Raw genomic sequence first — 21,766 nt, 5'->3', positions numbered from 1 at the left:
TGCCTTCTGGCTGACCTCTGGCCTCCTTGGTCCCCTTCAGAGCCATCCAGACTGACAGGTGTGACAGGTAGAAGGTGCTGTGAGCACAGTCTGCATTGCCTGGCCAGGAAATGACAGAACCATCTGGGGACAGGGCACTATGGGTGTCCAGGTGGAGAACAGGCCAGAATGACTCTAGTCTTCAGGCCGTATCATCAGGCTGGGGTGCTCACCACTTGGTGGGTGTGGGCAGGCCCCAAGAAAGCAAGACATTACAGCACACAAAGCAGGTCTCCAAGTTTATTGGAAAAGCGGAGACAAGAGGCCAGAGAGGCAGGGGGAACAGTCTCACAGTGCTCCTTCCAGGGAAGGAAGGCCCTTCTCCCTGGGAGGGGCTGAAGGCTGAGATGGGGGAAGGAATGGGTCTATTCCCCAGCCACAGGCCCCTTTCCAGTGGGATGAGAGGTGGGGAGGAGCCGCTGGTGGGAATGAGCCGATGGTGTATTCTCAGAACACAAAGGGAAAAGCCAGCGATGTGCTGCTGTCTTCAGCTGGTGGTGGGGCAATGGCATGTCTGGCAGGCAGAAGGGGCTCCCCTGGCTCTCTTTTGGGCCACTTAACACCTCCCCTGGCTGCAGGAGCCCCCTCCACAGGTGGTGTTCAGCTGGCCACAGGGCTTGCACAAGCCGGTGCTCACCACCAGGTTCCCGTTGCAGGGGGCGCTGCAGACGCTGCCCGTCACCGGCCTGGAGCCTGACACGCAGAGGTCCCCGCACACAACCCCACCCCGGGAGCTGCTGACACCTGTGGGAACAAGGGCAGGGTCAAGAGACCCCTGCTGGTGGCCATCCCATCCAGCCACCTTCCTTGGTCTGTCTGATGTGTCGACCATCCAGGGAAGGATGTGAAGAGCCTCCAGTTCTATTCTGAAGGTGTGGAGGGAACCCTAGCCTGGGAGCCAGCAGACCGGGGTTCTGGTCCTGGTTCTGCTTTGTGACTTTTGGAGTCCCTTCCTCTATCTGGGCCTCAACTTTCTCATCTATACAAGGTGAAGGTTATGAGTGACATCTGAGGTCCCTTCTTGCAACGACATCTTATTATTTTTTCCCCTCCCCAACACATTCATGCTGTGAGGTTCTTCCTGCGAGCTAACCTCAGTCTGTCTTGCTGCATGACCAACCTACCCTCTTTACTGGGGGAATTATTGGAAACACTCCTCCCAAAGTCTCTGCATATACTCATAGTCAAGAAGTCCTTTGTCCCCAGTCTACATTTTCCTTTCCAGGTCTCAAGATACTTACAGACATTCACAGCTTCAACACCTTCACACAGCCTGAGTGGGGAAAAAGTAAGGAAGGGGAAGATAAAAGAAGTCAGAATGAGGTCATCAAATTTCCCCTAGGTGCTGAAATGGGTCTTCTCAGGGCTATTTCTGACCTACATTTATTCCCTTGTGCAGCTTAGAAAAAGTTGCCTTTCTGGCAGTTGAAGCAATGTCAGGTCACACTATTTAGCAAGTAGAGTATGGTTGGATTTCAATTCTTATTTGTCTCTCAGCTGTCATATGCCTTTGTGCAGTGAACAACCTGAACAACCATATCTGTCAGGTCTAGATAGGCTCAACTTTCAGAAGGGGAAGGCCCTCTTGGGAAGACGAAGTCAGGGGTGGAGTTTGGCCAGCAACCCTGCCCCAGAATAGGTGATGTCCTAGCAACCAGGCAGGGTATGGATCTTGGAAGAGTTGAGAATGAGACACCTTGAAGATATGGATCTGGGATCCATAGAGGCAAGAATGTCACCTGGGGACTGAGACTGAGATAGGGAAAAATCAAAGGTGGGCAGGTCTATGCAAGTGGAGTGCTTAGGGCTGGGTTGGACCCACCTCTGCTCCTCGCCCTCCAGCAGGCGCCTGTAGGTGGCGATCTCGATGTCCAGGCCCAGCTTGGAGTTCATCACCTCCTGGTACTCCCTGATCAGGCAGGCCATGTCCTGCTTGGCCTTCTGCAGGGCGCCCTCCAGCTCGGCCAGCTTGCAGCGGGCATCACTGAGGGCCGCCTCACCCTGCTGCTCAGACTGGGCCACCGCAGCCTCCAGCTTGGAGTTCTGGGCGGTAGGGGGAATATGGAGAGGATAAAGTGAAGTTTAGTTTCCTGAAATCCCAGCCAGTATCCAATAGGATCATTCAACTTTTATCTTAAAATATTATCTCTCCAATCAGCTTCCTAACCTTCCTTCCCTCCTCACTTACACCGCACACACACACTCACACCCCAGATACACACACCTTGGCCAAGTCAATCAGAAATATTTCAGTAGATTTCTCATCTTACTCTGTCACCCGTGAGACTGCACTGGGAAGACTTTTCCAGAACCTAACTCAAATCCCTCTGCTGAGGGCTAACCCTAGTCTCTTCCTTCACTGAGGGGTGGGCCGGGCTCCCATACCTGGCACTTGGCGTTCTCCACCTCGGCCGTCAGCCTCTGGATCATGCGGTTCAGCTCGTTGATCTCCTCCTTGGTGCGGCGCAGGGTCTCCCCGTGCCTGATCACCGTGGCCTTCATCTCCTCGCACTGCAGGAAGCAGAGATGTTCATGAGGCTCAGGATGAGACATCCCATTCATTCAGGACAGCTCAGATGATTGCACAGATTGTGCAGTGCTCAGCCTGTGCAACCACACGTGGCAGTCCTGCCCTGCCACCCCAACCTGAGAGCTATTGGTTTTTCTCTTATCATCCTTAGGGATCAGAATCCCTAGACAAAGAAGCCTTTTCTACTAGATACCTTGCATCCCTCCCACTGCCATGTCTAGCAGGCAGGTGTCCTGTGCCGCTCACCTTGCTGCGATACCAGGACTCGGCCTCGGCCCGGCTACGGGTGGCAATGTCATCATACTGTGCCTTGATCTCGGCAACAATGCAGTCCATGTTCAGGTCCCGGCTGTTGTCCAGCTTGACAACCACGGAGGTATCTGAGATGTGGGATTGGAGAATGCGGATCTCCTGCAGGAGGTGGGGAAAGGAAGGACAACTCACTTATCTGGGCTTCTCCTAATCCCTGGATGCCTATCATCCTTTTGGCTCATCGGGAGCGAACCTCTCATGTTTGGAGAAACAAACCTGATGAAATCACATAACTTTCTGCACAAATAGGAAATCCCGTTAGAGGAAAACACAACCGCTTCTCAACTGCTTGCTTTTGGAATCATTCAGGCCCATGTGCAGCCAGCATGGTCCAGATGCTTTCCAGGGGCTCAGACCCTGTATGGGGGGCCTCTTTCCATTCTCCTAGACGAACCCCATGAAGGAAGGCTATTGCTGCCAGAGAAAGCCCTGGGCCAGAGCAATGGGTTCAAGTCTGTCTGATGCTGTGTGAGGTCTATGCTGCAGTCCACTGGCTCAGGGGAAGGACGCAGGGCAGGTTCCCAAGGCACAGATGTCTGGGGTGCTCACTCTCCTGCCCCTTACTAAATTTGTTCCTTTTTGGTTTTTCCATCCCTTTGCCTCCCTGTTCCTTCCCTCTCCTTGCTCCCTGCCAACCCTCCAGCCGTGAACCTGGGTTCATATGTCAGCAGGCCTGGTTCATGCCTGTGGGTGTCTGGGCAGAGGGTCGGGGATCCCATGGGGGGATCTGTGCCCGCCATGGCTGAGAGCCCCTCACCTCCTCGTACAGCCGCCTCAGGAAGTCAATCTCCTGGATCAGGGCCTCCACGTTGGCCTCCAGGTCTGACTTGCGGAGGTAGGCGCAGTCCACATCCTGCGTGGGGTAGAAGGGGCTGTGAGGCCGGCTTTCCTCTGAGAGCTCTGAGGACCTGGCTGCCACGTGGCAGGACAAAGAGGATGGGTGGCGGGACTCATGGCGGGCTCAGGGCCAGCTGGGCTTCACTCACCTTCTTTAGAGCCACAAACTCGTTCTCTGCTGTGGCTCGAAGTGCAACTTCTTCTTCATACCTGAGGTGAGCAGGGAGAACAGGACCTTGTCTGAACAGCTCTTGATCCTGGCCATGAGCATGTATGCAAAGGAGCCTCCTTCCTAGACCTCCCCCTGATCATCTCCTGCCCCCAAGTGAAATGGGTGGGGCTCTGGAGGAACCAGGCTGCTGGCCTGGGCCTACTGGGATGCACTAGAGAACCAGAGGGCCCACTCCCCTGTTTTTTGTTTTGTTTTGTTTTTGAGTCGAGTCTCGCTCTGTCACCCAGGTTGGAGCGCAGTGGCGCGGTCTCGGCTCACTGCAAGCTCCACCTCCCAGGTTCATGCCGTTCTCCTGCCTCAGCCTCTCGAGTAGCTGGGACTACAGGCGCCCACCACCACGCCAGGGTAATTCACTCCCCTGTTTTGGTGGAGGTTGGGAGGGCAGGATCTGGAAGCTGAGTGTGTGAATGTGTGCGGTTGGTGAGTGGGAGGTGCTGTTTTTCTCACCCAGGTCTCCATCTTTTCTTCCTTCAAGCCCTCCCCTACCCCCACTCAGCTGCAGGTGGTGGGATCCTCACTCTGTCTCTCCCCTCCTGGCCTGAGCTGTGGGAGGCAGCTCAGAGACAGGGAGGGAGGGGTATGCTGGGCCTGGGGAGTCCATGGAGAGAATGTTACTGAAGGAAGCTGGCCACCCCTCAAAAGCAGATTCCTTCTGAGGATCCAGTGCGTATTCTTCATACCATATATCACGCTTTGTAGCTGAAGGGCTAGATCTGTGGCTCTGTCATGCCTGCCTTCCAGCAGACTGCGGGCTCCACAAGGACCCGCACAGTGTGAATTGTGTGGCCCTGCGTCACTAGCACCAGCACGGTGTGCTGGCATATGTGGTAGGTGATCAGATAGTGTTAGCTGAGTGAGAGAGCAAACTTAGGAAGACACATGTCCAGGACTTTGAGATCTGCTCTCAAAGGGACCAAGGAATACAAGTTTTTGTGAAAAATGGATGGAGAAAGGGAGAGAGCATTGTTTCCCTGATCTGCTGATGGAAAGACAAGCTGAGCCTCCATCCCCCACACCCAAGGGACCCCTATGTCTTGACCAGGGGCTACAGGTTCTTCTCCACTCTCAGGCAGAGATGCCAGCTGCAGACCGGATACTCCTCCGGGCTCAGGGAGCTGCCACCATGCTCTTTCTTGTGCCCAGAACCCCTCCTGCCCACACTCACTTCTTCTTGTAGCCCTCCAGCACCTCCTGCACGTGGTTGAGCTCTGAGGCCAGCCTCCCACTATCGGCCTCCACGCACTCGGCCTCCCGCCGCAGAGTCTCGATGTAGCCCTCGAACAGGGGCTCCAGGTTACTCTGGCAGCACTCGCGGTTTTGGTAGAACTGCAGCTTTGTCTCCAGCAGCTTGTTCTGCTGCTCCAGGAAGCGCACCTGCCACCCAGAGGCAGAGCCTAAGAACCTCTTCTTGTAGCATCAGAGGGCAAGAGGGGTTCCCAGCACCAGGGCCTGAAAGCCCCCAACTCTCTGACCCAGAGTCTTCCCTGGAAGGGGTTATGTCGTCTCTCTCAAAAACGCCACCAGGGCTTAACCAGTTCACCACCTGGAAGTTCTTCCTGGGAGTTAATCTCTTCTAAGTCAGTTTACCTGGTGTCATGGAAAATGATTGAAGAGTCCAGATTCTGCTGCCACTTGTTAACAATGTGCCCTTGGATAAAGCACTCACCCCTTCTGTAGAGTGGGGAGGTTAAAGCTCACCTTACTACGAGGATTAAAAGAACCCTTTAACAGAAAGTCACCCCACACTGAGCAGCTACTGCTGTTCAGTCACACCAAGGCAGGTGGACCTTTTCAGAAAGGCAAACTGTGAAAGTTGAAAAATAAAGCATGTGCCAATTATTCAAACCCTACAACAACGATGCAATTAGAATAATAGTCACCTGGAATATGAGAGTAGGAACGTCCTGTGCTCCAACCCCCTCATTTTACTGATGAAGAGTTGGAGGCCAAGGAGATTCCCTGACTGCCTGAGAGCTCCCAATGGCAGAGAAGAGCTCAAACTGCGATCTTCTGCTCTGCAGGGGCGTCTTCTCTCACTTTGACAATTATAGGAAATATTCACATCCCTCTCCCAGCCATGAGGTTGGCCCACTACTCCACTCAGCTTCTTTTGTCTAATAACTTGGTAGGTCCTATCTTATGCTATCCTTGGTCTCTCATGCTATTAGAAATTCCACATTTTTTTTCCCGATCCTTTCTGGTGGGCATCTCTCTAGTGTGACTCCTTTCTTGAGGTTTTGGCTCTGGAGGACTCTTTCCAACCCCAGAACATCTTCCTAGTCAGAGCCTTTTCTCCCAGTCTCTCACATCACTGCCACATGGTGGTTGCCTGGATTCAGTGGAGAAGGTGGCTGCGGACTCGAGTTGGACACTGACTCCACGGATGGTTTCGACCAAACCCAGACTGTGCACTGCCTGCCTCCCCATAAAGCCCGTGAGGTTGGGGACCATGTCTCTTGCTCACCCCTGGATCCTGAGCCCCAGGAGCAGTGGCTTGGACAAACTACTCTAGCCCCTGCTCAGTGGCCAAATCACTGTGTGGTATAGAAAGAGCTCTGTGCCATCCACGAGACCCACTTCCAGACAGTCTTTCAGCACCACACTTACTAGCCCTGCCTTGATGGAGACAGCATCTCCTTGGCATTTAAGCAGTTATTTGGCTTCAAATGCCCTGAGCGCCCACACAGTGGTCCTTTGCTCACTAGGTGATAATATCACTCAGTGTGGAAGGCTCTGCCCCTAGTTCTGCTTTTGTGTTTTCAGTTAATCTCCCCCATCAGTCTGGTAGCTCCTGGTCCTATTTTTGTCTTTCTGTCTGTGTCCTAGAAGTATGACTACTTTTCCCTTTGGCCTGGGAACTTCTGTGGGCAAGTTCTTGCTTTTGACTTCCCTGTCAGTGCCCAGCCTGGGTCCTGAACATAAGTAAGGGTTCAGGAAGGGTGTGATCCGGGACACCCACCTTGTCGATGAAGGCCGCGAACCTGCTGTTGAGGGACTTGATCTGCTCCTTCTCCTCCTGCTTCACGCACTGTGCGTTGGGGTCGATCTCCAGGTTGAGGGGCGTGAGGAGGCTCTCGTTGACCGACACGGTGGTGATGCATGGGGGGCTGGGTCCGCACACGCCCCCGGAGCGGTAGCCGAAGCTGCGTCCACAGGAGCCGGCCCGGAAGCCCCCGCATACGCTGTGGCTGCCAAAGCCCCCGGTGAGGCCGCGGTAGCAGGAGATGCCGCGGTAGGGGGCGGCGGTGATGCAGCAGCGGCCAGGCCGGGGCCCGCAGGCAGAGACACAGCTGAAGTTTCCAGGGCGGAACCCACAGCCCATGGAGCTGAAGCCACAGGTCATGATGGAGGTTAGGAGGTGTCTGAACAGTGGAGTAGATGGCAGAGGATGGAGCCAAGGGCCTGTGCTCCCTGGCTGATGGCAGGCCCTTTTATGTGCCAGGAGCAGCTGGCATTAAAACAGGGAGCAAAGAGACAATAGCTGAATTTTATTGGCTTGGCATTACCCTGGCCTCTTAAGCTAGAACCCTGCTTGCCTCTTCAGTGTGGCTGCATCAACAATCCCGGCCGTGGGCCCTGTTTCATCTTCAAAGCCCTTTATAAGCTTCCTCCTTGCTCCTGCCCCTCCCATTGGCACTGCTGTGGAGCGGGGAGAGGGGTTCCTAAAAGCATTAGTTGCATTCCACGCTCCAAGCGAGGGGAATGGGTGCAGTGACCTGGGGTGAAGCCTGCTCTCTGAACTCTGTTCTGAAAGGGGCAGAGCTGGGCTGTGGGCCCTGGACCCATGGCCAAGCCCTGGGGTGGAGTGGCTGGCCTGTCCCAAGGAGGGGGCTGCCTCCCAGACAACCTCTTGCTGTAGGCTTTCCTGTCTTTATCTCAAAGGCAGGTTCCTTTCCTCGTTGTCAAGATTGGCCTCTCCTATCCTATTCCTGCCCAGAGCCTGGTCAGGGATGGGAGTGGGGGTAGAGATTTGGGGGTGGGAAGAGGGCATGTTCTTTGCACTTTGGGTATTCCTAGTGCAGGGACACCATCTGGGTCATGGAAGAAACTGATTCTGAGAGTTCAGGACAGTGCCAGGGCTATGCTTCAGAGTTCCAGGCGTCATTGCTGATGGGATCGGGAGCGGGGAGTGTGGAATACCTCAGAGCTCCAGGGACTCATGGAGGAGAGTGGGGACCTGGGCTTGAGGAGGATTGGGGTGGGGTAGTACAGGGTTGACAGATGACCAGAAAAGAGTCCGGCTCTGATTTGCAGACTAGACTATGTGTATTCATTTATTCAGGAAATATTTATTTGGTGCCCACCAACTATGCACTAGCCACTGTGCTAGGTTCTGGAAATCCTACAAAGACCTGGGGCGCTTGGAAGTAGCATGCATGTGGGCGAGCCAACATTTGGCTGGGGGAAAGATGAGAAGCCAGAGGTGGGGGGAAGGCCCCCACAATGTCCAGGCTGATTGGTGTTCTTTAGGTTCCCAGCAGGGAAGCTCAGTGATGTGGTCTTGGGGTGTATGTACGCACCAGGAAGGAGGGAAGGTGCAGGAGGTGAGGGACGTCAGCAGGTTCCTTAAATGAGATCACTCTCTCACCTCAGAGAACACATTGGGTGGGAGAAGGGTGCTAGCTCATGTGGCTGTTCCTAAAGCCAAGCTCTCTTACTTTGGGCCCTTGTTCCTTTGGGTTAGGACAGGCAATGGCTTTGATGGATGGACAGTGGGACCGAGCCAGGAGGTTTGCCTTAACCCGAGGACCTGAGCCCATCAACCCTTCCAAACACACATCTCTAGGCTGCTTTTGTCAGGAAAGGATGAGGAGGACTCCACTGATGAACCTGTGTCCTGACCCAGCCACAACCCAACACTGACCCAGTCTGGGCTAATAGTAACCCTCCTGTGACTCTCATTTTTGCCCTTCCCAGTCCCGCTCAGGGTGAGTGGGCCAGTTATATCCCAGAGTGGGGATCTGGGAATGATGGAAGAGGGGCCCATCTTCTGTGGGCCTGAGGGAAGGCAGGCGATGGTGCTGTTGAAGTCTCTTAGGGAGCTGGACATCTGCCATGGATCCAAAAACAGGACTCTCCTAGCCCCTCTTCTTGGGTCCTGTGGACAGGCTTCCAGAGTCTTGTGTCTGGGGTGGGAACTCTGGGGGTGTGGGCTGTGTGATATGGGATCCTGGTGTGAAAGACACACCAGGGGGGCACAGCCTGAGGGTACCTGGGGGGCCTGGGTGTGGCTGACTGCAGCTGAGTGGCTAGTGGGATTTGGGGAGCATCTTTGAGGGAGGCTGCGCTGGCTGGTGCTGTCATGTTCAGTCTTGGCTGGGTCAAACATCTGCTAGACAGCCAAGAAAGACCAGGCTCTTCACGCACACTGGAACCAGTGAGCACCTGGCATGCTCTCCACACATATCCAATGATTATGGGGGATCTGTTTCTTGGTGAAATGCTGAGGACTGCAGGGCAGCGAACCCTCTGTGAAGCATTTCTCCATCACCGTGCTGGAAACTGCGCTGCTGTCTTCTGACCTGGCTCATCTGTCTCAATCCAGCAGGATTGGATCGTGTTGGACCTCTCCACCGAGGGGCTCTGTGTAGACACATGACCTCCTTGGGATGGGGGAGCCATGACCGTGCCCACCCCCGCCCTGATTGGAGCTGAAGATAGCATGGACCCTGGAGAAAAAAAAGACACAATTCGAAGCCCAACTATATCTCTTACCAGCTTTGTACCATGGCACAGGCGTTTTCCCCCAGGGTCCTTGCTTGTGAAATATAAATGGCAATCCACAGCTTGCTGGAGGCTGGGAGGACCGAGCGAGTGCCTGGTCGGGGGAAGCACCACCCCCACCTCACTTTGTGCTAGCAGGGTGACTGGGTCTTGGTTGCAGGCACCTGGCAGGGCCTTGCAAAGGGACAGTGTACACAGCTAGTGAGATGCAGAGTACCATTCCTGGGTAAGCAGAAAGCAGTTTTACAAGGCAATCGTTGCCGCCTCAGAAAGCCTTAATTAGAGCATCTATTTGTAAATGGCTCAGAACAAAGAGAACTGCAGACTAGGAGTCCCTTGAAAACAGACTTAGACAGGAAGCTGACAAAGAGACAGCAGCACCCAAATCCCCAGGCTACCTCCTCCCTCCTGGGCTCCAGGCTGTGATTGGTTCCCGCCCTAACCATGGGCCCAGAAAGGGTCCGGCAGAGCTGTTTCAGTCACCAGGGCCTGTACTCTGTGCCTGCCCTTCACACCTGGTCTGGGTTGGCCTGGAGGAATGACCGCTTGCCCTGTTGATCTGGTCCTCAGATTCCTGCCTGCCTCTCTTGGGGTGCAACCCCCTGGCCTTATTCCTGTGTGTTTTTCTGGTGTCTGCCTGCCTGTCTGCTGGGTTTCTGATACCCTGATGCTTTGACTTTTGTCACTTCTTTCTTGCCTTAATATCCATGTTCCTTCACATTTTTTGTCCCTTCTTAATGGAGTTTTGATAAACAGCTCTGAGATGAACATTAGGAAACACATCTTTGGGCACATGTCTAGTAATTTCCTTAAAACAAATTCCTGGAGGTGAAATCGTTGAGTCAAAGGGGACTGTTCTGATCTTCTCCAGGTGTGCCTGGCCACAGGTCTGTTGCTGACCTGGCTGTGGAAGTGACATTTCCATGGGAAGCCTGTTGCAGTGAAGTCGTTAGATCTGGGAGTCCTGGAAATATGGCTGCAGCTCTCATTTCGGTCACAGCGTATGTGTGATGAATTAGCTAATTTCTGTAAACCTTGTGTCTTCATCTGAAAAAGGAGGATTCTAATACTGGCCTTTTAGGCCTTTGTGAAGATGACCTAGGGTGGTGCATGTGAAGCCCGTGGAAGGCATGCAATCCAGGAGTGCAGAAGGTGCACGTGGCTTCCTGCTCCAGGCAGGAAGAATTCTTTGATGCCTCCAGTTTTGCCTTCTGGCCTTAAACTCACAACACACCTCCAGAGCTGATAAGATGTGGCACCTTCACATACTCACTACTATTTACTATGTAAGTTCTCTGTACTGAAGAGGAGGGAGAGAGATTTAATACACAGCCCCTGTCCTCGAGGATCCAGCAGTGTAGTTGGGCAGATTTGTAAGTATGCACAAGTTGTATTCTGGATGAAGCAGTTCTTCAAACCTCCTTTTCCTCGGAGTGGGAGCTTGCTTTGGGCAGGAGCAGTCAGAGGCTTTGTAGGAAAAGTCAGACTTGAGCTGGGATTTGAAGGGTAGAGGGATTTGGAAAGGATAGAAGGGTGGAGGCAATATCAGGCAGTGAATGGAAGAGAGCACAGACGTGTTCACAGGGCGGTGGATACCATGGTTGAAGCTTAGAGGATGTCACACCTAAAGGATGAACTTGAGGCACATGCCAATGAAGACTGAGAGCAAGAAAAAGGTGTCCATTCTTGGCCGGGCGCGGTGGCTCACGCTTGTAATCCCAGCACTTTGGGAGGCCGAGGCGGGCAGATCACGAGGTCAGGAGATCGAGACCACAGTGAAACCCCGTCTCTACTAAAAATACAAAAAAAAATTAGCCGGGCGTGGTGGCGGGCACCTGTAGTCCCAGCTACTCGGAGAGGCTGAGGCAGGAGAATGGCGTGAACCCGGGAGGCGGAGCTTGCAGTGAGCCGAGATTGCGCCACTGCACTCCAGCCTGGGCGACCGAGCGAGACTCCGTCTCAAAAAAAAAAAAAAAAAAAAGAAAAAGGTGTCCATTCTCAAGGCCATGCTGTAAAATGCTAGAATTCCTGGCCAAGAAAAGAAATGTCTGTAAGAATTGGGAGAGAAGAGATAGAACTGCCATTATTTTCAGACAACGGGATCAGCTGTGTAGAAAACCCAGCACAGTCAACCCATACAGGTAGAAGGAACAGGAAAAGTTGAGCAGTGCTGCTAGTTACAAAGTCAACTTACAAAAATCAAAAGTGCTTTTCTTTATCAGTGACAGCTAATCAGAAAATATATAGAAAATATGGCTGGGCACAATGGCTCACGCCTGTAATCCCAGCATGTTGGGAGGCCGAGGCGTGCAGATCACTTGAGGTCAGGAGTTCGAGACCAAACTGGCCAACATGGTGAAACCCCGTCTCTACTAAAAATACAAAAAAATTAGCCGGGCATGTTTGTAGTTCCAGCAACTCGGGAGGCTGAGGCAGGAGAATCGCTTGAACCCAGGAGGTGAAGGTTGCAGTGAGCTGAGATCACACCATTGCACTCCAGCCTGGGCGACAAGAGCTCAAAAAAGATGTCATTCCTAAGAGAGATTAAAAACAATAAAGTATGATATAACTTTGTAAAGTATGCACAAGATCTCTAAGGAGAACGATATAAAACTCTATAATGAAAAAAACAAGAAAATCTGATTAAATGGAATTATGCTATATTCAGGAATACTTTGACCTAGCATTCTAAAGTTATAAATTGCCCCTAAATTAGTTGGCAAATTCAATACAAACCCAACAATAATTCCAGCTGGATTTATTTTGAGGAACTTGATAAAATTAATTTTTTTCTGAAAGAGTAAAGCTTATTTATAGCAAAGCCAGTTATGAAAAAGGAAAGCAAAGAGGTGTCTGAGGACTAGAGATAAAATAGTAAATAGTAATAATACAGTGTGCAGCAATATGTAAATAGACTAATGGAGAGGCACAGACACTCACAACAGGCCCCTTCCCATCAGTAAAGCTTGGTATTTAATGAGGGTTGCAACAAGCAAAGGGCCATTTATTCAGTTGGTGAGATTTGTAAAAAATAGACACACCATATGGAAAGCATAGAACTGGAGTCTAGTTCATACCATGTCCCATGGGAAGCCTCGGATGAATTAAAGGCCAGGACAGATAAAGCTAAAAGGCAAGCAGAAGGCCATGTAGGAAAATGTCCTTACTTGTGGGTGGGGAAAGATTTCTTAAGCAAACCTTAAAAATAAAGACCAGGTAAAAAATGGATTGACGGCCGGGCGCGGTGGCTCACGCTTGTAATCCCAGCACTTTGGGAGGCCGAAGCGGGCGGATCACGAGGTCAGGAGATCGAGACCACGGTGAAACCCCGTCTCTACTAAAAATACAAAAAAATTAGCCAGGCGTAGTGGCCGGCGCCTGTAGTCCCAGCTACTCGGAGAGGCTGAGGCAGGAGAATGGCGTGAACCCGGGAGGCGGAGCTTGCAGTGAGCCAAGATTGCGCCACTGCACTCCAGCCTGGGCGACAGAGCGAGACTCCGTCTCAAAAAGACAAAAAAAAAAAAAAAGAAAAAAATGGATTGACACGACCACATTAAAATGAAAAATTCCAGTTTAGTGAAAGACTACACAGAAAAAAAATTAGTTGGTAGTTGATAGCCTGGGAGAAGTTTTACTTATATAAATATATATATAAAAGTTCCTTATACACACGTGTGCGTGTGTGTGTGTGTGTGTGTGTGTGTGTGTGTGTGTATAAGAAACGTCTATATATATAAGGGATGCCTGCAAATCCAAAAGTAAAAGAAAGGAAATCCAGTAGAAAGCTAGTCAGGGATCTGAATAGACGGTTGATCAAAGGGAAAGCCCAAACGGCTAAAAGGAATATGAAGAAATGATGACTGCCCCCCAGTCCTTAGAAAGACGCAGATCAGGCCACAAGATACGTTTGTACCATCAGAATGGCAAGGATCAGGAAGGTGGATGTGGAGGGGTGGGAGGATGAGAACCCTCGGGCACTGTGGTTGGGAGCGTGGGGTGGTGTAGACATTCTGGAAAGCAATGTAGAGTTGTTCAGTGAATTCAGGCACGTGTAAATGTGTAAATGACCCAGCACTCGCACTCCTGAGAGAAATCTAACCCCACATATGAAAGCAGTCCTTATGCAAAGAACAGGCTATTCATTGTGGCATTATGTGTAGCAGAAGGAAGTTGGAGGCACCCTAGCAGATGAGTTAGTGAGCTTTGCTAGGGCCAGCCTGAAAATCAGGCCCAGGAGCCTTCGGATGTCTTCTGCTGAGCCTTTGGTGCCTGGGGAGATGCGTCTTGAAAGTGGAACTTTTGGGAACTAAAGCTGCGAAGGCATATAACGGGCTGGAAGAGGGGAGACTGGCTCATAAGATCTATTTAGAAAGTTAATGTCTGGGATGGTGGTAGTGGGTTGCCCAGGGAGCGGTACACGGCCAAGTGCTGAGCACATGTAGAGAAGCCCCTGAGAAAGTGAAAAAAATCCAGGCAGGGAAGAGCCAGGAAAGCCACACTCCATGCTGATCAGTGTAGGAGGGCTTCTTGTAGGAAAAGGGCTCTCCCAGGTGGCAGCACTGGGTACCTCCTGATGCCAGGCTAGGGTGCCCTCAGGTGGGAACATTGTGGCAATCCTGGCAGTCCAGGACATCTTTTCTAAGGCACCCTCTGCAGCACAGCTATGACTCACACGGCTTCTCTGAGCCACAGAACTCAGGGTTTTGGTCTATGAAATGGATGCATGTCATGCAGGTGTGATGAAGCTGGGTGAGCTCCAGCTCCGGGGTAATGACAAGCGTTTCTGGGCCAAGGTTTTCTTCCTGTTCGTCTCTGACACTCCTCCCACAAGCCTTCCGAATGATTGGAGGGGGTAGCCCTGGAGGGCGTCGTGTCCCACCCCACCCTCCATGCTGTACCACTCCTGCTGGATCCCTCCAGGAACAGGGAGGCTCCAGCCAGGCTGGGCAACCTGAAGTGGGCCTTATGTTGAACCTGAAGCCAAGCCCCGGGCTTGAGCTTGTTGGTCACCCTCCGCCTGTCTGGTTATGCCCCACACATTAACCCGGTCCCCCAACAGCCTTGCTCAGCACCTCCCAAGTCCTCTCCACCCTGCACCCCACCCACTCCCATGAGATGCACACCCATCCTGCTCTCCTCAGGAGCACTCACAGTGCAGGCTTTCAGGGACCTGGGTGCACGGGGCACCCCTCTGGGTGCCATCTGGGCCAGCAGTGTCCTCTGGAAGCAGTGAGGGGCTGGGACTGGCCACTCTTCCCCTCATGGGGTCTGAGCAGCAGGGGAAGGGTGGCCACAGCTCTGGACGCTGTGCTTCTGTGGGTGCTGCCTGAGGGTGCAGGAGCTCCTTAAAACAGATACAATGAGCTCTCCCTGCTTGGACTGCAGTCCCCAAGTAAGACAAATCTGGTAGTTAAAGCCACTAAATTTGAGGACTTAGTAACTGCTGTAGTAAAGTGCAACAGACTTACCTGGATTCCGTAATTTGCAATCACTGTTGCGTATTGGCATCATTCCAGAAATTAAGACAATTGAAATTCATTGTAAGCTTTCAGTTTTAGCTCCATTTAAACCTCTTCTGTCTTCCCCCACCACTAGGCCACCTCCCCACATGCCCAAACTAACATATTTATGGCTCTCATGGCCTGGTGGGATGGGGGTCTTTTCATCACACACTTCCACCTTCCTTCTCTTGAGATTTGCAGCATGTATTGAGGCAGGGGAGGAACTGTCAGGCAGGGCTCCCTGCCTAGGTGATAGCTTGTTAGGGCAGCAGGCTCCGTGGCTGCCTCTAAATTTAGGTAGTGGCCCACAAGCCTGTTGTTGGAGGGTTGATTTCACAAGGTCCCCTACCCTGGTGCTGCTTTGCAACATATGGCCACATCTTGCCCTCCGTGCTGCTGGATGGCCCTTCCATCTCAGTTATCCTCTGAGACCATCTTTTGGGCCTATGGCTATGAGGGGTGGTGACCAGGTAGGTGTGTGCAGCTGTCTTAGAAGAGGAGGGATGCTGACAACCTCTTGTGCTCAGCTTTAGGCCTTGGCTGCAAATCAGGGAACACAGGAAAAATGCATCTGCTCTCCCCTTCCTCACGCAATACCACAGCGAATATCCTAGTTTATTGTACATAGCCTTCCATAGGAGTTTAGGGCTACTTCTTCACCCTAGAAATCAGAAGAGCCTGTGTCTCCCTTCCCCATCAGACACAGGAGATTCTAAGCTGCTCCCTCAGACACTCCCTTTCTTCAGCCTGGTCATGTACACTCTCTTCTCAGAACTCTGCATCCCAGAAACACTGCTTCTGCCTCCATGCTGCCTCAGGTGTAGCTGCACCCTCCCCCTTCTTGTCCTGGATCAAAGCTCTTATTCTGCCCTGGGCTCTCTGTCCTCTCCCCCAGCTATCAGTCTCACTTAGTTTGGAAGCATCTTAGAAGCAGGGTTCTAATTCACAGACAGGGACCTTCTGCTGATCTAGAATTACAAGAGAAGGAGGTGTTACTTTATAAGGTACTAAATACATGAAGTTTCACTCAAAACTCTTCTGTGGGGACAAAAATATTTCTAAAGTGAATTACTGGCTTTCAGGCTGCATTAAGTGCATTGGATATAACATGAAGTTTACTTGGAGGCTCAGGGTCACAGGGACCATGGTGCAGCCCCCATGGGCTCTCAGGGACCATCCTGTGCAAGCTTCTCCTTTTATGACCTGGGAATGACACTCTGTCCTTGCTGTGTTGCTGCCTCATCTTTGCATCAGCCAGCAGGATAGTGACTGTGGTGTAGCGCTTCACTGATTATGACGTTTTGCATCTGGCCTGTGCAATGACCCTGAGTTTTTCTTGCAAACCAGAGACAGTGAGATGTGTAGAATAATTTGTAGCCACGCTAAATTAGGACCCCATAGTCTGTGCTATTTTCAAGTTCACATTGGCTTGAGATGCCTGTGAGACCCTAAGGTGGAGATAACAGTAGAAGTTACCATTTATTGAGCATGCAGTATAGTATATGTTACTCACTGTGCTAAATACATTGCACAATTATCTCATTTAATCCTCTCAACCAGCTCAGGAGGAGCTGTGGTCAATCTCGATGCTTTTAATTGACTTATACTCTATACAGGGAGGGCCTGACATTGGGTGTACTCCCCAGAGAAGGGCATTTGGCTTGTGTTTGCCATTCTGTTGTCTTAAATGCTTATTCCTGACACAAAACTGTGCCTTGGATGGTGATATGGTTTGGCTGTGTCTCCACCCAAATCTCATCTTGAATTGCAGTTCCCATAACCCCCACATGTTGTGGGAGGAAGCTGGTGGGAGGAAGTTGAATTATGGGGGCAGTTTCCCCCATGCTGTTTTTGTGATAATGAGTGAGTTCTCATGAGATGTGATGGTTTTATAAGAGTCTGGCATTTCCCCCGCTTGCACTCATTCTCTTTCCTGCCGCCTTGTGAAGAGGTGCCTTCTGCCGTGATTGTAAGTTTCCGGCGGCCTCCCCAGCCATGTGGAACTGTGAGTCAACTAAACCCCTTTTCTTTGTAAATTACCCAGTGTCGGGTATTTCTTCACAACAGCGTGAGAATGGACTAATACAGATGGCAAGATGGCTTTAAGTTCAACCTCCAGGGAAGCAGAGTTCACTTAATACCAAGCTCTTAGTTGAAAGGCATTTGGCAGAGGTGTTCCTAGCGCCAACCATCATCCTTGTTGTGGGGGGATGTGTGAGTCCTTGTCATTAAATGGGGAATAGTGGCAACTGAGGACTCCCCTCTGCCCAGGTGCTGTGCTGTCACATCCAGCTTCCTCTGGACAGTCAGCCAGAGTGATGTGGGGTTTAGGAGACTGGCCTTGGACAAGCTGGCTCTTGTACTGACCTGCTGGTGACCAACCCATTTAGCTGAGCCTTAGTGACCTCTGGAGTGAGAATACTACATCTTCCGGAGATTGTCGTTAGCCTGGCCACCAGATAGTTATAGGTCTCTCCATTTCCAGGCACACGGCAGGATTGCCTTTCCCTGCCCTTTGGTGTGACTGGCTCCAGCCAGTGAAGTGTGAGCAAAAGTGATAAATAGCCTAGCTTGTCCTAGGCTATTCCAGTCCTGATGCTGCACTGTCAGTATGTGATCCCCAGACCTCTCTGTCCCTCTGCCACAGCAACTGGAAAAATTCCAGGGAGGGGCTGCTCCATCACGGCTGTTCCAGTGACCTGGAGTAAGTTTATTAAGAAGCAAAGCCCTTAGGCAACAATGGTGGATGTGGAGGATGAGTTAGAAGCAAAGCACTGCTGTTTTAAGCCACTGAGATTTTTGGGCTGTTTGTTGCCACTAAATAGCCTAGCTCATTCTAGCTGACACCCTCCCACACTGGGTTTGGGGAAGATTAAACGAACTGATGCCTGGAAAGCACTGAGCACATTCTGCCCATCACACATACTTGATACAAGTTAGTGTTTTCTGTGCTTCTCCATCTAATGTCCCATGGGCATTTCAACCTCAGCATACCGAAAACTGAGCTCAGACATTCATCCACGAATACCATGCCTGCATTTCCTCCTGCTCTCCATGCAGTGAGATTGCACCACCTCCTAGTCTCTCTCACAAGCTGACAACCTGAGAACCATCATCGGGACCACTCCTTTTCTCTCCCCTGACATCCAATAAATTGATGGGCCTTCTAGATACCTTGTGGTTCTTTCCATTTCCTCCAACACTGTCTTAGCTCAGGCCTATGTAATTTTTCATTTCATTTCATGTGTTGGCTTGCTAGCTGGGTTTCTTGCTTAATTTATTATGCTCCATAATCTGTTCTTCACTCCTCTACTTAGTTGATCTGGCCAAGCCTCCAGTCTCTCCTTCTTCTCACCCATCCATCAATTCACTCATCCTGATCCACCCACTTCTTTGTGTCACTACCACACAGAAGAATTGAAAATTCTTCACTGTTGACAGGAGAAAGTCTAAACTCCTAGGGGTGGCACACAGGCCTCTGTGTCCTGTCCTAGCCTGTTTCCAACCTCACTTCTCATCACGCTGCAGGGAAACACTCTGTTCCAACTATGCTCAACTGCACTTCTCTGAGGGTCATTCTTGATCATGCCTCTCTACCTTTCTATGCATTATTCCCTGGGTCTGGAAACTCAAGACTTGGTTCAGGGGCCATTTCCTTTCAACAGAGCCAGGCATCTTTGCACATCTCTATTAAGATGTTACAGTAGTCATCACACTGTACTGTAGATGTTTGATTTTCCATCTTGTGCAGTAACTGTGAGACTCATGAGGGTAGAGCCTGGCTGTGGTCCATCTTGGTGTCACCAGTGTCTAGTGTGGTGACAAATAGGCCCTGGATAAACAATATGGATTGAATGGATGGATGAGTGGATGAGGTTGGGCCAAGGACTCATGGATGAGGAGGAAGATAGGCACTAAGTGACCACTATGTCACCCCTATCGGCCACAGAGCACCAGCTTGCATGGCCATGATACCATCACCAGGCAAATTCAGGTAGCTACTAAGTAAAGGCTGACTGCCAAAGATGAATGCCAGGCAGGGCAGCTTGGTGGGCCATGAATGGGGCTCCCTTTGTAGTTTTGTTCTCTGTTGACAGGGACCTCCAGTCCTGGTGGTTTCCCATCTGGGGAGTATGGCCAAAAATTGTCAGCTTTCCTTCAGGATCTGAGCATATCAGAAAATCCAAGCTGAGATCTATCTATCTGGGTTTTTTGTTTCTGTTTTTTGGACACCCTCATAATGTTGCCGATGTTAGTAAAAAATCCAGCTATCCTTAAGCTGAAGGCAAAAGAGAAAGGCCATGTAGTGCATTCTTCTCTCAGTCCCTAGAATTGAAGATTCTTAGCTTTTCTTTGGCAATTTATCCAGCATCCTACAGCTCAAAGGCTTGCTGTATCTTGCAAGGTGAGGTAAAGAATCGCAACTTCAGAACTTGGTTCCTGAATGACTATTTGGAATAAAGTTGCCCTACTGACAATTGTACACTCTCAGTAGTGTTAAGTGAGCAAAGAATAAACTTTTATTGTGTTTGAGCCATTCAGTGGTGTATAGAGCTGCGTGTGGGGCAGTGGGACTGTTCCACCCTACGTATAGACCATAAGGAGTAAGTTTTTTTGTACAGAATTTAACAACAATAATAAAATAGACTAAAAATTAGTCTTCATTATCACCAATCACCAGCAATTCTAAACAATGTCAATGATAATAAATTCTTCCCCATCAGAGCAGACTTCTTCCATCCTCCATTCCCCTTTGATGATTAATCACCTGGGCTATTACACATTTTTTTTTTAACAGCAGCTAGCTTTGTTTACACTACATGAATACAATAATGCATTTGGTTATCCAGGACATTCTGCCTGCCCTGCACTTAGGTCCTGCTGGGGAAAGTGTTCCCAGATGCGTATCTCTCTATAAAGCTGCCATGCTTTGTGCTGTGTGATCCTGGATACAAGATTAGCAAGATTAGACCAGAAATTGGGCCAGAGGTAAACACGACCAGCACGGATATCAGGGAGAAAGCCAGCCTTGATGGGGGATTCTGCCTAACAGGGGTGTTGCATATGAGATGCAGATCTACTAGCCCAACCCAGTTTTCTATCTTTGAGAATAAACAAGTACAGCCCCCTCAGAGAAAGCAGGGGGAGCTGCTCCTGAGAAGATAACACCGCACGTGGGCTATTGGAGATGCCGTTGATACTGAACAATGTTAAGCCTTTTTCCATTAGTCTTTGCACACCGTGGAGAAGAAACTTGATGCTACTGCTGAGACAGATGCTTTTCTCCCTAATGTCCTCAGTTAGCCTTATCATATTCCCCCATCATCTAAATTGCTGAAACATGGGTCTTCCTTGAATTCTGAAAAAGCATGATGAATATAGGGAATTAGCAGGTAAACATGGAATGTTAACAAAAAGAGATAATTGTAAATTCATCAGTTGTTGGGATGGAGATGATGCTTTAAAAACTACAGACTGCAAGGCTTTAAATATTGTTGAATGAACAATTTCCTGTATCAGAATACATGCCAGATACCTGAACACAGATGTTAGGAACAGAGAACCTGCAATTATTGAGGTCCCTCCCCAACAGTTTTATCTCCCAGAGGGCAGAGTAATCCATGAGACTAAGTGCTTTCCTGGTCCAAAAAGCTCTAATTGCTGATATGACAATAAATAAACCGAAGAGAAAGAGACCTTGTTCCTTGCTTTTCCGTCACAGCAATGGAAGAACATTTTAAGAAAAGTATGTTTTACAATTAAATTTCAAGAAATTATTGGTATGACATAGTAAGAGACCCTAGGAAGAAATATAAAATAAAATTCTGCAGGTATTTTCATAAATAATTTTAATGAAAAAGGAAGGAGCTAGGCATGTAAAGAAATCAATGTTGCTAAAGAGAGAGATATTTGAACCCAGATTTTTTTTTTTTAGAGGGAGTTTCACTTTTGTTGCCCAGGCTGGAATGCAATGGTGCAATCTCGGCTCATCGCAACCTCCGCCTCCTGGGTTCAAGCGATTTTCCTGCCTCAGCCTCCCGTAGCTGGGATTATAGGTATGCACCACCACCCTTGGCTAATTTTTTTATTTTTAGTAGAGATGGGGTTTCTCCATGTTGGTCAGGCTGGTCTCAAACTCCTCACCTCAGGTGATCCACCCGCCTCGGCCTCCTGAAGTGCTGGGATTACAGGCGTGAGCCACTGCGCCTGGCCTGAACCCAGATTTTAAAAGGCTACCTTTATAACAGCCTGAAGGCAGGCTATATAATATCAATTCCAAAGACAACAAAGTAAGTTGGCTTTTATTTTCTGCGAGTAATTCTTGAAACCAGAAGCAGCTCAGGGATGCACAGGTGAGGAATGGGGCACAAGGTGAGGAACAGGTCTATTGGTTGAGGAAGAGAGTGTGACATTAGCAATTAGAAGAAGCAAAAGAAAGAACTCAGGGCCTGATTTACTTCTTTCTTCCTCATCAGAGTGAAAATGGTCACTCTTGAAAAGCAGGAGAATGTCATGTGTTGAGCAAAAGGTCAAAGGCATGACATTGAGGCTTCATCTTGATGCCTTAGAGGCCTAGGGCTCAGATAATAT

General features: G+C 50.3%; 1 protein-coding gene across 1 annotated transcript; it reads right to left on the bottom strand.

Moving 5' to 3' along the window:
• Positions 1–265: 265 nt before the first annotated feature.
• KRT83 (keratin 83) lies at positions 266–7,356 on the bottom strand. Its single transcript, XM_032173681.2, has 9 exons — positions 6,910–7,356; positions 5,116–5,324; positions 3,868–3,928; positions 3,639–3,734; positions 2,816–2,980; positions 2,425–2,550; positions 1,862–2,082; positions 1,281–1,312; positions 266–783 (listed from the first exon to the last, which is right to left on the bottom strand). Exons 1-9 carry the CDS (start codon positions 7,291–7,293, stop codon positions 596–598), a joined length of 1,482 nt encoding a protein of 493 aa, XP_032029572.1. The 5' UTR covers positions 7,294–7,356; the 3' UTR covers positions 266–595.
• Positions 7,357–21,766: the final 14,410 nt, after the last annotated feature.

This window comes from Hylobates moloch, unplaced genomic scaffold (genome assembly GCF_009828535.3).
Source record: "Hylobates moloch isolate HMO894 unplaced genomic scaffold, HMol_V3 SCAFFOLD_13, whole genome shotgun sequence".
NCBI lineage: Eukaryota > Metazoa > Chordata > Mammalia > Primates > Hylobatidae > Hylobates > Hylobates moloch.
This window is presented reverse-complemented; position numbering and strand designations above follow the sequence as displayed.

Excerpts from the sequence above, each read along its gene's own strand:
- KRT83 (XM_032173681.2), bottom strand. The coding sequence starts at position 7,293 with ATGACCTGTGGCTTCAGCTCCATGGGCTGTGGGTTCCGCCCTGGAAAC. Across the intron at positions 2,981-3,638 it reads TGAGGCGGCTGTACGAGGAG|GAGATCCGCATTCTCCAATC; the intron begins GTGAGGGGCTCT and ends CACCTCCTGCAG. Across the intron at positions 2,551-2,815 it reads AGTCCTGGTATCGCAGCAAG|TGCGAGGAGATGAAGGCCAC; the intron begins GTGAGCGGCACA and ends TGCTTCCTGCAG.